At 47.4% G+C, this 17,195-nt stretch overlaps 1 protein-coding gene across 1 annotated transcript in view; it reads right to left on the minus strand.

The window, feature by feature from the left end:
• Nucleotides 1-1,390: 1,390 nt before the first annotated feature.
• LOC115125941 (lysosomal proton-coupled steroid conjugate and bile acid symporter SLC46A3) overlaps nucleotides 1,391-17,195 on the minus strand; it is a 42,575-nt gene continuing 26,770 nt past the window's right edge. The window contains exons 4-7 of the mRNA XM_065024015.1: nucleotides 9,482-9,565; nucleotides 5,710-5,866; nucleotides 2,905-3,009; nucleotides 1,391-2,484 (exon numbers count right to left, since the gene is read on the minus strand). Coding sequence (XP_064880087.1) covers nucleotides 2,910-3,009; nucleotides 5,710-5,866; nucleotides 9,482-9,565 — 341 coding nt within the window. The 3' untranslated portion in view covers nucleotides 1,391-2,484; nucleotides 2,905-2,909. The remainder of the gene's footprint in view (nucleotides 2,485-2,904; nucleotides 3,010-5,709; nucleotides 5,867-9,481; nucleotides 9,566-17,195) is intronic.

Here is a 17,195-nt window from a genome sequence, read left to right on the forward strand (position 1 = left end):
AGAAGGTCTAGGGAGAAGGGAGGAAGGGATGGGGTTGAGTGGGCAGGGATGAGTTGATGAGGGAAGTGATGAATAGGAGAAGGTCTAGGGAGAAGGGAGGAAGGGATGGGGTTGAGTGGGCAGGGATGAGTTGATGAGGGAAGTGATGAATAGGAGAAGGTCTGGAGAGGGGAGGAAGGGATGGGGTTGAGGGTGGGCAGGGATGAGTTGATGAGGGAAGTGATGAATAGGAGAAGGTCTGGAGAGGGGAGGAAGGGATGGGGTTGAGTGGGCAGGGATGAGTTGATGAGGGAAGTGATGAATAGGAGAAGGTCTGGAGAGGGGAGGAAGGGATGGGGTTGAGTGGGCAGGGATGAGTTGATGAGGGAAGTGATGAATAGGAGAAGGTCTGGAGAGGGGAGGAAGGGATGGGGTTGAGTGTTGAGTGGAATAGGAGAAGGCAGGGATGAGTTGATGATGGGAAGTGATGAATAGGAGAAGGTCTGGAGAGGGGAGGAAGGGATGGGGTTGAGTGGGCAGGGATGAGTTGATGAGGGAAGTGATGAATAGGAGAAGGTCTGGAGAGGGGAGGAAGGGATGGGGTTGAGTGGGCAGGGATGAGTTGATGAGGGAAGTGATGAATAGGAGAAGGTCTGGAGAGGGGAGGAAGGGATGGGGTTGAGTGGGCAGGGATGAGTTGATGAGGGAAGTGATGAATAGGAGAAGGTCTGGAGAGGGGAGGAAGGGATGGGGTTGAGTGGGCAGGGATGAGTTGATGAGGGAAGTGATGAATAGGAGAAGGTCTAGGGAGAAGGGAGGAAGGGATGGGGTTGAGTGGGCAGGGATGAGTTGATGAGGGAAGTGATGAATAGGAGAAGGTCTGGAGAGGGGAGGAAGGGATGGGGTTGAGTGGGCAGGGATGAGTTGATGAGGGAAGTGCCATCGATAAAAGACTGTGCAGCATCCTTTTAAATTATAATACGTGATCTAAAAATATTTTATAATTCTTTTCCATTGAAGTATAATTTTTGGGGATTACCAATGTTACGGTCCCCACTACAACAACAAAAATATATGTCATTTGGTCCTTGAAACATTCATTTGAAATACTGTTGAATTTCATTCATTTATATGGAGGACTGCTCCTACAGGGGAATGACAAAATGGCCGGTGGCTTCAAAGCCTCTCAATGGCCAATGTATAACATCAGCTTTCTAGGGGTTTTATACATCATTCGGTGGGTGTTACATCCTAATCCAACAGTGACACCTGGTGGCCACTGTATGTATTACACTCATGTTTTGCTTTTCTACAAACCAATGACCGCAAATAATGCAATCCAGCCACTTCAATGTTTAGTTGTCAGAAAACATATGAAAAAGAGTTTCATGAATTCCGTCACACATTTCATACCAATACATTTTTTGAATTTTATTTTACACAATTACACAAACATTTGTGGCAGTCATAAATTATTGTAAAAATAATAGCACATACAACTTTTTAAAACATTTTCCCCTAAAGTAGTATTTCCCAATACTGTCCTTCACATCCATTTGCCTATGCTGGTTTTTACATGATCAGTTCTGAGTTATTGATCGTTGTTGTTAATCAATCATTAAGTGGAGGTAACCTACTGTAACAGTGTAGTTGAAATATCAACCAACAAAGTGTTTATTATCCTGATCCTAGATCTGTTTGTAGATCTGTTTCTGACATCATGACAACGACAGCAAGAGCCCAAACTGGTCTAGGGTCAGCCCAAAAATGTAATTCCAACCAGTTGCCATTGAAATGACATCTTTTCAACCCGTTTTGATCACTGGGGAAACTAACAAGTCGTGACACAGTTCAGACAGAAAGTGCATTTCCTTGAGCGTCATACAAGTCTATCATGTTGGTGTAAGGAACAGCTAAATGAGTTTGACAGTTTGAGCCTTGTCATGTAACGACAACACAAGCAGATCAGTAATAAAAACAGGTAAGTGGGACATGGTGTGATATACAGTGAATTAGGTAGATAACCGCTGTCTGCTATTACGGTCGCTCTGTTTGATATCAATATTCATTTCACTTCAGAGACTTCTAGCTACTTATTAAAACATTTTGGAAAATCAATTAGCTTATTTCCCATTTTTTTTGTTGCAACAACGTGAATAATTGAATCATGTACAACGACTAATTATTCCACCGTGAGAGATCAGAAGAATTGGGCTGTGTGTTTTAAAACGCGGTCTTTACTTTACAGAGAAATTGACGCTGACAAAAGAGGCTACGGGAAATCAAACCAAAAGCAACACCTGTGATTCCGACGCACCTGTGATTCCGACGCACCTGTGGACGCACCTGTGATTCCGACGCCCAACAAACAAAAATTCACTTAGCAGACTCTCTCTTATTCAGAGCAACCTCAAGGACACACATTCGACAGATTTTTCCACCTTGCCGGCTCGATGATTTGAACCAAGGACCTTTTGGTTGCTGGCCCAACCGCTACCTGCCACCCTGTACATAAAAAGATGCATTGGAATAGACATAGGTTATTATTATGGATGGCAGAAATATAACGTGTAATAATAATATATAATAATAATAATATATGTGACCAGGTTGAAGGAGCTCTGATATTATGTTACTGAAGCCCTCTAGAAACATCCGTTCACTATTTACCCTGAAATTAAAATCTAGACTTTCATATCAGAACAATTAAAAACTGAGGTAATCGATCTCTTATAGAGTCCTAGACTGCTGATTGGTTTAAGAGTCCAGCTCTGTTTGTCCAACCACATGCTACCATGGGCAAATTTTTTCAAAACACAGATTAAGTATAGATCTACAGTAGGTGCCAGAACAGACCCCACAGAGTGAGAGAGAAGAGAACAAATCAAAGAGCACCAGGCCAAAAGGTTTCTAGTCTTGCCTCACCAGCCTCAGGTGAGGAGAGGGTCATCGTCTCCGGCCAGGCCTTCCTCTTCTGGGATGAGGACCTCTGCCTCCTTACTTTCATCCACCCCCAGCAGCCCCACAATCCTGTAGGTCACAGAAAGAGCAAGAGAAGGAGCCAGAGAGGGGGAGAGAGACAGAGAGAGAGAAAGCGAGACGGAGAGATTGACAGAGATTGAAAGAGAGGGAGACAGGGAGATATGTGGAGAGAGACAGGGAGATATGTGGAGAGAGACAGGGAGAGAGAGAGAGACAGGGAGAGAGAGAGACAGAGCGAGACGGAGAGATTGACAGAGAGGGAGACAGGGAGATATGTGGAGAGAAACAGAGAGAGAGAGCGAGACGGAGAGATTGACAGATTGAGAGAGAGAGACAGGGAGACAGGGAGATATGTGGAGAGAGACAGGGAGAGAGAGCGAGACGGGGAGATTGAGAGAGAGACAGGGAGTCCACAGAACCTGCTCCAGTCTCTCACTACATCCTTTGACCTGCACAGAGTCTGGCATTATAGAAGAGGACAGGTGAACGGCAGATTCCCTGTGGAATACAGTGTGTAGTTTTCACCTTTCCGGGGCTTTTAATTCAGTGCAGATGAAAGAAAGGAGACGAGGGGAAGCCTCTTAAAAGTTATAGAGATGCACACAAGGTGAGTCAGTAGTGGTTCCAGACAGCCAGAGAGCCTGTTGGTTTGTTTACGAGGCAGGATGGGAGAGCCAGCAGGATGGGAGAGCCAGCAGGATGGGAGAGCCAGCAGGATGGGAGAGCTAGCAGGATGGGAGAGCTAGCAGGATGGGAGAGCCAGCAGGATGGGAGAGCCAGCAGGATGGGAGAGCCAGCAGGATGGGAGAGCTAGCAGGATGGGAGAGCCAGCGAGGCAGGATGGGAGAGCCAACAGGATGGGAGAGCCAGCGAGGCAGGATGGGAGAGCCAGCAGGATGGGAGAGCCAGCAGGATGGGAGAGCCAGCAGGATAGGAGAGCCAGCAGGATGGGAGAGCTAGCAGGATGGGAGAGCCAGCAGGATGGGAGAGCCAGCAGGATGGGAGAGCTAGCAGGATGGGAGAGCCAGCAGGATGGGAGAGCCAACAGGATGGGAGAGCCAGCAGGATGGGAGAGCCAGCAGGATGGGAGAGCCAGCAGGATGGGAGAGCTAGCAGGATGGGAGAGCCAGCAGGATGGGAGAGCCAGCAGGATGGGAGAGCCAGCGTGGCAGCTCATCAGAGCAAGGTTAACGTTATGAAAAGGGTTAGGCTTAGCTATAATGCTACAGTTGTCAACTGTTGTCCCTGACTCGACCACTAGATGGCGCTGTAGGCCTACTCCATCTCGCCACAACCGTAACCAGACCAACAGCATCATAACACTGATCCAATGAAACGCCTACAAAGAACTACCTTTGCAACCAGATTCACAACAGCAGCCAGCCCTTGATAAGGAAAGGAAAGCTGACAGGAGTCACTGAGTGTGTATTCATGTGGTTGGCTGAGTAACATCATGGGGCAGAAGGTAGCCTAGTTGTTATAGAGGTGAGCCAGCAACTGCTGGGATGCCACTTTAAAATCTTGGGTCTGATGAGGAAAAATCTGTCGGGAAGTGAGCTGGCAACAGTAGGGTTGCTGGTATCAAATCCTAGAGGACGTTGCCTACCGTTGCGCCCTTGAGCAAAGCACTTAAACACCCCCTACTACTAGTAGTATATTAGTAGTAGTAGTGGTCGTATATTAGTAGTAGTATATTAGTAGTAGTAGTAGTATATTAGTAGTAGTAGTATATTAGTAGAGTAGTAGTGGTCGTATATTATTAGTAGTATATTAGTAGTAGTAGTATATTATTATTAGTAGTATATTAGTAGTAGTAGTATATTATTATTAGTAGTATATTAGTAGTTATATTAGTAGTAGTATTAGTATATTAGTAGTAGTGGTATATAAGTAGTAGTATATTATTATTATTAGTAGTAGTAGTAGTATATTAGTAGTAGTAGTAGTAGTATATTAGTAGTAGTAGTAGTATATTAGTAGTAGTATATTAGTAGTAGTAGTAGTAGTAGTAGTAGTAGTAGTAGTATATTAGTAGCAATAGTAGTATATTAGTAGTAGTAGTATATTAGTAGTAGTAGTAGTCGTATATTAGTAGTAGTATATTAGTAGCAATAGTAGTATATTAGTAGCAATAGTAGTATATTAGTAGTAGTAGTATATTAGTAGTAGTAGTATATTAGTAGTAGTAGTCGTATATTAGTAGTAGTATTAGTATATTAGTAGTAGTAGTAGTAGTAGTAGTAGTAGTAGTATATTAGTAGTAGTATATTAGTAGTAGTAGTAGTAGTAGTTGTCGTATATTAGTAGTAGTATATTAGTTGTAGTAGTAGTATTAGTAGTCGTATATTAGTAGTAGTATTAGTATATTAGTAGTAGTAGTAGTAGTAGTAGTATATTATTATTATTAGTAGTAGTAGTCGTATATTAGTAGTAGTATTAGTATATTAGTAGTAGTAGTATATTAGTAGCAATAGTAGTGTATTAGTATATTAGTAGTAGTAGTATATTAGTAGTAGTAGTCGTATATTAGTAGTAGTATTAGTATATTAGTAGTAGTAGTAGTAGTATATTAGTAGTAGTATATTAGTAGTAGTAGTAGTAGTATATTAGTAGTAGTAGTAGTAGTAGTTGTCGTATATTAGTAGTAGTATATTAGTTGTAGTAGTAGTATTAGTAGTAGTATATTAGTAGTAGTATTAGTATATTAGTAGTAGTAGTAGTATATTATTAGTAGCATATAATACTCACACTAGCAGGACCAAGGGGATGACACAGAGTCCAGCAGACAACAGGAAGCAGAATCCAGGGTACCAGGTTACCGTGGCAGCGTAGAGACTACTGAACACAGCTATCGCCACACTGTTGTTCACACTGTCCAGGCATGCCAAGCACCCAAACAACGCTCCTACACACACACACACACACACACACACACACACACACACACACACACACACACACACACACACACACACACACACACAGACACACACACACACACACACACACACACACACACACACGAGAGAGAGAGAGAGAGAATACACTGTCAGGTAAATTGGTTCAAAGTCATAGGTTAAGCATCACTGCCCCCGCGGAAGTGCTGAAAAAGTATGTTCCTACATGTCGACACTTCAGCCTACCGTTGAGACAGTCTCCATGACAACACTTCAACCTACCGTTGAGACAGAGTCTCCATGACAACACTTCAACCTACCGTTGAGACAGAAAGAGTCTCCATGACAACACTTCAGCCTACCGTTGAGACAGTCTCCATGACAACACTTCAACCTACCGTTGAGACAGAAAGAGTCTCCATGACAACACTTCAACCTACCGTTGAGACAGAAAGAGTCTCCATGACAACACTTCAACCTACCGTTGAGACAGAAAGAGTCTCCATGACAACACTTCAGCCTACCGTTGAGACAGTCTCCATGACAACACTTCAACCTACCGTTGAGACAGAAAGAGTCTCCATGACAACACTTCAACCTACCGTTGAGACAGAAAGAGTCTCCATGACAACACTTCAACCTACCGTTGAGACAGAAAGAGTCTCCATGACAACACTTCAACCTACCGTTGAGACAGAAAGAGTCTCCATGACAACACTTCAGCCTACCGTTGAGACAGAAAGAGTCTCCATGACAACACTTCAGCCTACCGTTGAGACAGAAAGAGTCTCCATGACAACACTTCAGCCTACCGTTGAGACAGAAAGAGTCTCCATGACAACACTTCAGCCTACCGTTGAGACAGAAAGAGTCTCCATGACAACACTTCAACCTACCGTTGAGACAGAGAGTCTCCATGACAACACTTCAGCCTAAGGTTGAGACAGAAAGAGTCTCCATGACAACACTTCAACCTAACGTTGAGACAGTCTCCATGACAACACTTCAGCCTAAGGTTGAGACAGAAAGAGTCTCCATGACCACACTTCAACCTAACGTTGAGACAGTCTCCATGACGACACTTCAACCTACCGTTGAGACAGTCTCCATGACAACACTTCAGCCTAAGGTTGAGACAGAAAGAGCAGGGTACAACTCCTCCTGTTATCTAGGTCCGGGACAGAAGAGTTGGTTTACATTCCACATGGTTTCGTCAAGTGTCCGTGTAGGAGAGGACGGCTTAAAAGACATGGCTCTCTGGTCAGACAAGGGTCCTACTCTGTGGTCTAGAACGTTCTCTGTTTAAACTAACCATGGCTCAGGAAAGCACAAACACAGGTGCAGACACATGACAACATAACATATAAACGTGGCTTTAGTACTGTAGATATGTGGTAGTGGTGGAGTAGGGGCCTGAGGACACACAGTGTGTTGTAGATATGTGGTAGTGGTGGAGTAGGGGCCTGAGGGCACACAGTGTGTTGTAGATATGTGGTAGTGGTGGAGTAGGGGCCCGAGGGCACACAGTGTGTTGTAGATATGTGGTAGTGGTGGAGTAGGGGCCTGAGGGCACACAGTGTACTGTAGATATGTGGTAGTGGTGGAGTAGGGGCCTGAGGGCACACAGTGTGTTGTAGATATGTGGTAGTGGTGGAGTAGGGGCCCGAGGGCACACAGTGTGTTGTAGATATGTGGTAGTGGTGGAGTAGGGGCCCGAGGGCACACAGTGTGTTGTAGATATGTGGTAGTGGTGGAGTAGGGGCCTGAGGGCACAGTGTGTTGTAGATATGTGGTGGAGTAGGGGCCTGAGGGCACACAGTGTGTTGTAGATATGTGGTAGTGGTGGAGTAGGGGCCTGAGGGCACACAGTGTGTTGTAGATATGTGGTAGTGGTGGAGTAGGGGCCTGAGGGCACACAATGTGTTGTAGATATGTGGTAGTGGTGGAGTGGGAGCCCGAGGGCACACAGTGTGTTGTAGATATGTGGTAGTGGTGGAGTAGGGGCCCGAGGGCACAGTGTGTTGTAGATATGTGGTAGTGGTGGAGTAGGGGCCTGAGGGCACACAGTGTGTTGTAGATATGTGGTAGTGGTGGAGTAGGGGCCTGAGGGCACACAGTGTGTTCTAGATATGTGGTGGAGTAGGGGCCTGAGGACACAGTGTGTTGTAGATATGTGGTAGTGGTGGAGTAGGGGCCTGAGAGCACACAGTGTGTTGTAGATATGTGGTAGTGGTGGAGTAGGGGCCTGAGGGCACACAGTGTGTTGTAGATATGTGGTAGTGGTGGAGTAGGGGCCTGAGGGCACACAGTGTGTTGTAGATATGTGGTAGTGGTGGAGTAGGAGCCCGAGGGCACACAGTGTGTTGTGAAATCTGTAATGTATAGTAAAAAAAGATTATATAACTGACTTAATTTTGCCGGACCCCAGTAAGAGTAGCTGCTGCCTTGGCAGGAACTAATGGGGATCCATAATAAACCCCAGGAAGAGTAGCTGCTGCCTTGGCAGGAACTAATGGGGATCCATAATAAACCCCAGTAAGAGTAGCTGCTTCCTTGGCAGGAACTAATGGGGATCCATAATAAACCCCAGTAAGAGTAGCTGCTTCCTTGGCAGGAACTAATGGGGATCCATAATAAACCCCAGGAAGAGTAGCTGCTGCCTTGGCAGGAACTAATGGGGATCCATAATAAACCCCAGGAAGAGTAGCTGCTGCCTTGGCAGGAACTAATGGGGATCCATAATAAACCCCAGGAAGAGTAGCTGCTGCCTTGGCAGGAACTAATGGGGATCCATAATAAACCCCAGGAAGAGTAGCTGCTTCCTTGGCAGGAACTAATGGGGATCCATAATAAACCCCAGTAAGAGTAGCTGCTTCCTTGGCAGGAACTAATGGGGATCCATAATAAACCCCAGGAAGAGTAGCTGCTGCCTTGGCAGGAACTAATGGGGATCCATAATAAACCCCAGGAAGAGTAGCTGCTTCCTTGGCAGGAACTAATGGGGATCCATAATAAACCCCAGGAAGAGTAGCTGCTGCCTTGGCAGGAACTAATGGGGATCCATAATAAACCCCAGGAAGAGTAGCTGCTTCCTTGGCAGGAACTAATGGGGATCCATAATAAACCCCAGGAAGAGTAGCTGCTGCCTTGGCAGGAACTAATGGGGATCCATAATAAACCCCAGGAAGAGTAGCTGCTGCCTTGGCAGGAACTAATGGGGATCCATAATAAACCCCAGGAAGAGTAGCTGCTGCCTTGGCAGGAACTAATGTGGATCCATAATAAACCCCAGGAAGAGTAGCTGGTGCCTTGGCAGGAACTAATGGGGATCCATAATAAACCCCAGGAAGAGTAGCTGCTGCCTTGGCAGGAACTAATGGGGATCCATAATAAACCCCAGGAAGAGTAGCTGCTGCCTTGGCAGGAACTAATGGGGATCCATAATAAACCCCAGGAAGAGTAGCTGCTGCCTTGGCAGGAACTAATGGGGATCCATAATAAACACAAAGGCATGGAAATAAGTCTAAATAAATCTGTGTGTTTCATTCTCAATGATTTTATTAACGGATTGCGGTGGGGTTTTAAAGCATTAGTTTAGTCAAAGAAAGTGAACTAAAACTCACCCTGCTCGGTCTTTGACACGATCTTCGACATCATGGATCTCAGCACGGGGAATGGCATGATGGCCAGAAGCATTGGAAGCCTGACTGAGAAGAACAAACATGACAGATTTCCTTGTAGATTTCATTCTGGAATTGTTGCTTGTTTAGTTTTTACCTTTTCATAGCATTGTTATGATTGTTTTGTTGTAGCTCAAACATATTGTCAATTTATTTCCTATACATTTCTTTGGATACAGTGTTGTCCCTTTTTGGAAAGGAACTAGATAGAGACCTGATTGGCTGAAATGTTGGCTTAAACCTTTGTGGTAATCCATGTATTACAAAGATCATTGAAATCGAGTGGCTTGTTGTATTATGATGTAATGTACATCTGAATGCGTCTTCTTAACGTTTTCATTGTATCCGATTTCATAGTAAAAATAAAACAGCCTCGGAACGTTGCCAAGTAAATCGTCCAGTCAAATTCAGGCTGTACTTCATTCAGTTCAGTATGTCAAATCGGAGGGCCTGTTGTCCGGACCTCTGGCAGTCTCTATGGGGGTACCACAGGGTTCAATTCTCGGGCCGACACTTTTCTCTGTATACATCAATGATATTGCTCTTATTGCTGGTGATTCCTTGATCCACCTCTACTCAGACGACACCATTCTGTATTCTTTGGGCCCGTCCTTGGACACTGTGCTAACAACCCTCCAAATGAGCTTCAATGCCATACAACTCTCCTTCTGTGGCCTCCAACTGCCCTTAAACACTAGTAAAACTAAATGCATGCTCTTCAACCGATCGCTGCCTGCACCTGCCCGTCATTCCAGCATCACTACTCTGGACGGTCGTTACTTAGAATATGTGGACAACTACAAATACCTAGGTGTCTGGTTAGACTGTAAACTCTCCTTCCAGACTCACATCAAGCATCTCCAATCCAAAATTAAATCTAGAATCGACTTCCTATTTCGCAACAAAGCCTCCTTCACTCACACCGCCAAACATACCCTAGTAAAACTGACTATCCTACTAATTCTTGACTTCGGCGATATCATTTACAAAATAGGTCCCAATATTCTACTCAGCAAATTGGATGCAGTCTATCACAGTGCCATCCGTTTTGTCACCAAAGCCCATATTCTACCCACCACTGCGACCTGTACGCTCTCATTGGTTGGCCCTCGCTACATATTCGTCGCCAGACCCACTGGCTCCAGGTCATCTATAAGTCTTTGCTAGGTAAAGCCCCGCCTTATCTCAGCTCACTGGTCACCATAGCAGCACCCACCCGTAGCACGCGCTGCAGCAGGTATATCTCACTGGTCATCCCCAAAGCCAATTCCTCCTTTGGCCGCCTTTCCTTCCAGTTCTCTGCTGCCAGTGACTGGAACGAATTTCAAAAATCGCTGAAGCTGGAGACTTATACTTCCCTCACTAACTTTAAACATCAGCAACCTGAGCAGCTAACCGATCGCTGCAGCTGTACATAGTCCATCTGTAAATAGCCCACCCAATATACCTACCTCATCCCCATATTGTTTTTATTTACTTTTCTGCTCTTTTACACACCAGTATCACTACTTATACACCAGTATCACTACTTACACACCAGTATCACTACTTACACACCAGTATCACTACTTACACACCAGTATCACTACTTACACACCAGTATCACTACTTACACACCAGTATCACTACTTACACACCAGTATCACTACTTATACACCAGTATCACTACTTACACACCAGTATGTCTACTTACACACCAGTATCACTACTTATACACCAGTATCACTACTTACACACCAGTATCACTACTTACACACCAGTAGTGCCAGTATCACTACTTACACACCAGTATCACTACTTACACACCAGTATCACTACTTATACACCAGTATCACTACTTACACACCAGTATCACTACTTACACACCAGTATGTCTACTTACACACCAGTATCACTACTTACACACCAGTATCACTACTTATACACCAGTATCACTACTTACACACCAGTATCACTACTTACACACCAGTATCACTACTTATACACCAGTAGCACTACTTATACACCAGTATCACTACTTATACACCAGTATCACTACTTACACACCAGTATCACTACTTATACACCAGTATCACTACTTACACACCAGTATGTCTACTTACACACCAGTATCACTACTTACACACCAGTATCACTACTTATACACCAGTATCACTACTTATACACCAGTATCACTACTTACACACCAGTATCACTACTTACACACCAGTATCACTACTTACACACCAGTATCACTACTTATACACCAGTATCACTACTTACACACCAGTATCACTACTTATACACCAGTATCACTACTTATACACCAGTATCACTACTTACACACCAGTATCACTACTTATACACCAGTATCACTACTTACACACCAGTATCACTACTTACACACCAGTATCACTACTTACACACCAGTATCACTACTTACACACCATCATCTGCTCATCACCATCTGCTCATCTGTCACTCCAGTGTTAATCTGCTAAATTGTAATTACTTCGCTACTATGGCCTATTTATTGCCTTAGCTCCTCACGCCATTTGCACACACTGTATAAAGACTTTCACTTTTCTATTGTGTTATTGACTGTAGGTTTGTTTTGGTGTAACTCTGTGTTGTCTGTGTCTCACTGCTTCGTTTTATCTTGGCCAGGTCACAGTTGTACATGAGAACTTGTTCTCAACTAGCCTTCTTGGTTAAATAAAGGTGGAAAAAAAAATCATTATAAAATTGTAGTTAATTACTAAATATATTACTGGATGAATAAAGATACTGGGAGCCCTCCCCTGTCTCATCACCCTGTAGACTATACTGGGAGCCTCCCCTGTAGACTATACTGATAGACCATCCCCTGTCTCATCACCCTGTAGACTATACTGGGAGCCCTCCCCTGTAGACTATACTGGGAGCCCTCCCCTGTCTCATCACCCTGTAGACTATACTGGGAGCCCTCCCCTGTAGACTATACTGGGAGCCTCCCCTGTCTCATCACCCTGTAGACTATACTGGGAGCCCTCCCCTGTAGACTATACTGATAGACCATCCCCTGTCTCATCACCCTGTAGACTATACTGGGAGCCCTCCCCTGTAGACTATACTGATAGACCATCCCCTGTCTCATCACCCTGTAGACTATACTGGGAGCCCTCCCCTGTCTCATCACCCTGTAGACTATACTGGGAGCCCTCCCCTGTAGACTATACTGGGAGCCCTCCCCTGTAGACTATACTGGGAGCCCTCCCCTGTAGACTATACTGATAGACCATCCCCTGTCTCATCACCCTGTAGACTATACTGGGAGCCCTCCCCTGTCTCATCACCCTGTAGACTATACTGGGAGCCCTCCCCTGTAGACTATACTGGGAGCCCTCCCCTGTCTCATCACCCTGTAGACTATACTGGGAGCCCTCCCCTGTCTCATCACCCTGTAGACTATACTGGGAGTATAGTCCATGGAGACTATAGAGGAGCCCTCCCAGCTCTCATCACCCTGAGGCTATACTGGGTCTCCACCTCCCCTATCGAAAGCTTCAATAAGCACTCAACGGCTGGCCAGCCCTCCCTGGTATCTCCCCTGCCAGACTATACTGGGCAGCCCTCGCCCCCTCCAGGTTCTCATCACCCAAATCCAGATAGCAGATGTTCTGAAAGAGACTAAACTGGGAGCCCTCCCCTGGTCTCATCACCCTGTAGAAACTATCTGCCGCCATTGGCAAGCCCTATTACCAGCCTGTTCTCATCATCCTGAGATCCCCAAGATTGATACTGGGAGCCATCCCCTGTCTCATCACCCTGTAGACCCAAACTGCTATAGCCCTCCCCTGTCTCATCACCCTCAGACTAAACAGGTCAGCCATCTCCCCACCGTCTCATCACCCTGTAGACTATACTGGGAGCGGTCACGGGTGCACCTCAGCCACGACTATACAGGAGCCCTCCCCTGTCTCATCACCCTGTAGACTAGTACTGGGAGCCCTCCCATCGTAGACTATAATGGGAGCCCTCCCTGTCTCATCACCCTGTAGACTATACTGGGAGCCCTCCCCTGTAGACTATGACTGGGAGCCTGGTTCCCTGCAGACAGAGTTCACTGATAGACCATCCGGTCCCTGTCTCATCACCCAGTAGACTATTCTGGGAGCTTTTCCCTCTGTAGACTGATGTTGCTCTTGCTAGCCTCCCCTGATCCACCTCTACGCAGCCCTCCCCTGTAGACTATACTGGGAGCCCTCCCTGTAGACTAACCTCCAAACGAGCTTCAATGCCCACCCTGTAGACTAACTGGGTAAAGCCCATGCTTTTCCCTGTAGACTATACTGCACCCGCATCCCCGACTAGCATCACCCTGGATGGTTAGACTATATGTGGAGCCCTCTATAGACTATACTGGCTAGAGCCCTCCCCTTCCAGACTACATCAAACATCTCCTGAAAAATCAAATCAAGAGTAGCCCTCCCCAAAGACTCCTTCACTGGGAGCCCTACCCTAGTAAAACTGACTATCCTACCGATCCTCGGGATGTCCCTCCAACACTGACTCATCACCCTGGAGACTATATAGTGCCATCCGTTTTGTCCCATAGACTTATACTGGGACCCTCCACTGTAGACTATGCTGGGAGCCCTCCCCTGTAGACTATACTGGGAGCCCTCATAAGACCCACTGGCTCAGGTCATCTACAAGTCCATACTAGGTAAAGCTCCGCCCTCAGTTCACTGTCATCATCACCCATCCGTAGACTCCAGCAGGGAGCCACTGATCCCTATAGACACCTCATTGGGAGCCCTCCCCAGTACTCATCTGCCTGTGACTGGAAGACTGCAAAAATACTGAAGTTGGAGCCCTCACCCTTCAAACATCATATCCGAGGAGCTAACCTCCCTGTATCATCAGTCTGTGTGTTAAACCACCCAGCTTTACCATCCATCCCAATACTGTTTTCACACCAGTGTTTGGTGATTTATTTAACTTTTCTCCTTTTGCAAAAATATCTCCCTGTCAACCCATTAAACACCCCAGTGTTAATCTGCAAAATTGTCAGACCTCCCATGGCTGGTTCACCATTGTATATAGACTGCCCATTTTTTACGCTACTGTGTTATTGACTTGTTAATTGCTTGGCATGTGTAAGATGGCCTCCACAATGGCCAATCGCAGGCAAATGAGAACTTGTTCTCAACTAGCCACCTGGTTACAAGAAGGGTGTCCAGGCAACGTGTTGAGGTCTCCAACGAGTTTAAGCCGAGCCCAAAGCCATGAGCAGGGAGGTTCTGTAGGAGGAGGATCTTCAGATCTACTGACTCCAGAGGCTCAAAAGGTGGCTGTACACAGTGCCTCCAAAACCAGCACCAAGACCACGTGGGAGCCCTAGGTGTCTCATCACCCTGTAGCCTGAGAAGAGGTCATCACCTTTCTGGGAACTCCCCTGTCTCATCAACATGCTGAGATCTGGGAGCCTCATCACCCTGTTTAACGGGAGAATGTCTCATCACCCTGTTGATAAACTCCAGTAAAAACAAAATGGAGTCCTTTATCTTGGCACCTATATGGCCACCTCAGGGTGGGATTGAGGGAGCCCTGCAGACTGGTGGGATTGAGGGAGCCCTGCAGACTGTGGGATTGACTGGGAGCCCTGTCTCATCAAACTGGAGGGATTGGGGAGCCCTGTAGACTGGAGGGATTGAGGGAGCCCTCTCATCAAACTGGAGGGATTGAGGGAGCCCTGTAGACTGGAGGGAGCCCTGCAGACTGGTGGGACTATACTGGGAGCCCTCAGACTGTGGGATTGAGGGAGCCCTCAGACTGGTGGGATTGAGGGAGCCCTCCCCAGACTATACTGGTAGAGCCCTGTAGACTATACAGCCCTCCCCTGGAGGGACTTGACTGGGAGCCCTCCCCTGTAGACTGGAGGGAGCCCTAGACCCCTGTCTCATCACCCTGTAGACTGGGACTGGAGGTCTCATCACCCTGTAGAGCCCTGTAGACTGGTGGGATCAGCCCTGTAGACTGGTGGGATTGGGAGCCCTGCATCACTGTGTGTTAAACCAGGAGCCCATCCAACTAAAACCTCACACCAGTTGTGGGATGCCCTCCACAGCAAAAATACTGGAGGGATTGCCCCAGACTGGACGCTGTCAGACTGGCTGGTTGAGGGAGCCCTGGAGACTGGTGGGATTGAGGGAGCCCTGGCCTCCAGACTCCAATGGGAGAGACACTGCTTAGCCATGACTGGGAAGAAGGGAGTCCAGGCAACTGTTGAGGGATTGAGGAGCCCAAAGCCATGAGCAGGTGGGTTCTGTAGGAGGGGATTGAGGGAGCCCTGACTCCAGAGGCTGGTGGGATTCCAAAGGGAGCACCAAGACCCACTGGGGATGGAGGTTCTAGAAACCGGCCTGAGACTGGTGGGATTGAGGAAGCCCTACCATAACTGCTGAGATTGAGGAGGCCCTTTAACGTGGAGAATGAGTCCCCTTGATAAACTGGAGGGATTGAGGAGCCCAGGGTTGAGGGAGTCCTTTATCTTGGCACCTATATGGCCACCTCAGGGTGGGATTGAGGGAGCCCTGCAGACTGGTGGGATTGAGGGAGCCCTGCAGACTGGTGGGATTGAGGGAGCCCTGCAGACTGGTGGGATTGAGGGAGCCCTGTAGACTGGAGGGATGGGGAGCCCTGTAGACTGGTGGGATTGAGGGAGCCCTGCAGACTGGTGGGATTGAGGGAGCCCTGTAGACTGGAGGGATTGAGGGAGCCCTGTAGACTGGAGGGAGCCCTGTAGACTGGAGGGATTGAGGGAGCCCTGCAAACTGGAGGGATTGAGGGAGCCCTGCAAACTGGAGGGATTGAGGGAGCCCTGCAAACTGAATGGATTGAGGGAGCCCTGCAAACTGGAGGGATTGAGGGAGCCCTGCAAACTGGAGGGATTGAGGGAGCCCTGCAAACTGGAGGGATTTAGGGAGCACTGCAGACTGGAGGGATTGAGGGAGCCCTGCAGACTGGAGGGAGCCCTGCAGACTGGAGGGATTGAGGGAGCCCTGCAAACTGGAGGGATTGAGGGAGCCCTGCAAACTGGAGGGATTGAGGGAGCCCTGCAAACTGAAGGGATTGAGGGAGCCCTGCAGACTGAAGGGATTGAGGGAGCCCTGCAGACTGGAGGGATTGAGGGAGCCCTGCAGACTGGAGGGATTGAGGGAGCCCTGCAGACTGGAGGGATTGAGGGAGCCCTGCAGACTGGAGGGATTGAGGGAGCCCTGCAGACTGGAGGGATTGAGGGAGCCCTGCAGACTGGAGGGATTGAGGGAGCCCTGCAGACTGGAGGGATTGAGGGAGCCCTGCAGACTGGAGGGATTGAGGGAGCCCTGCAGACTGGAGGGATTGAGGGAGCCCAGCAGACTGGAGGGATTGAGGGAGCCCTGCAGACTGGAGGGATTGGGGGAGCCCTGTAGACTGGAGGGATTGAGGGAGCCCTGCAGACTGGAGGGATTGGGGGAGCCCTGCAGATAGAAGGGATTGAGGGAGCCCTGCAAACTGGAGGGATTGAGGGAGCCCTGCAGATAGAAGGGATTGAGGGAGCCCTGCAAACTGGAGGGATTGAGGGAGCCCTGTAGACTGGAGGGATTGAGGGAGCCCTGCAAACTGGAGGGATTGAGGGAGCCCTGCAGATAGA

The sequence above is a fragment of the Oncorhynchus nerka genome, linkage group LG10 (assembly GCF_034236695.1).
Source record: "Oncorhynchus nerka isolate Pitt River linkage group LG10, Oner_Uvic_2.0, whole genome shotgun sequence".
NCBI classification, from domain to species: domain Eukaryota; kingdom Metazoa; phylum Chordata; class Actinopteri; order Salmoniformes; family Salmonidae; genus Oncorhynchus; species Oncorhynchus nerka.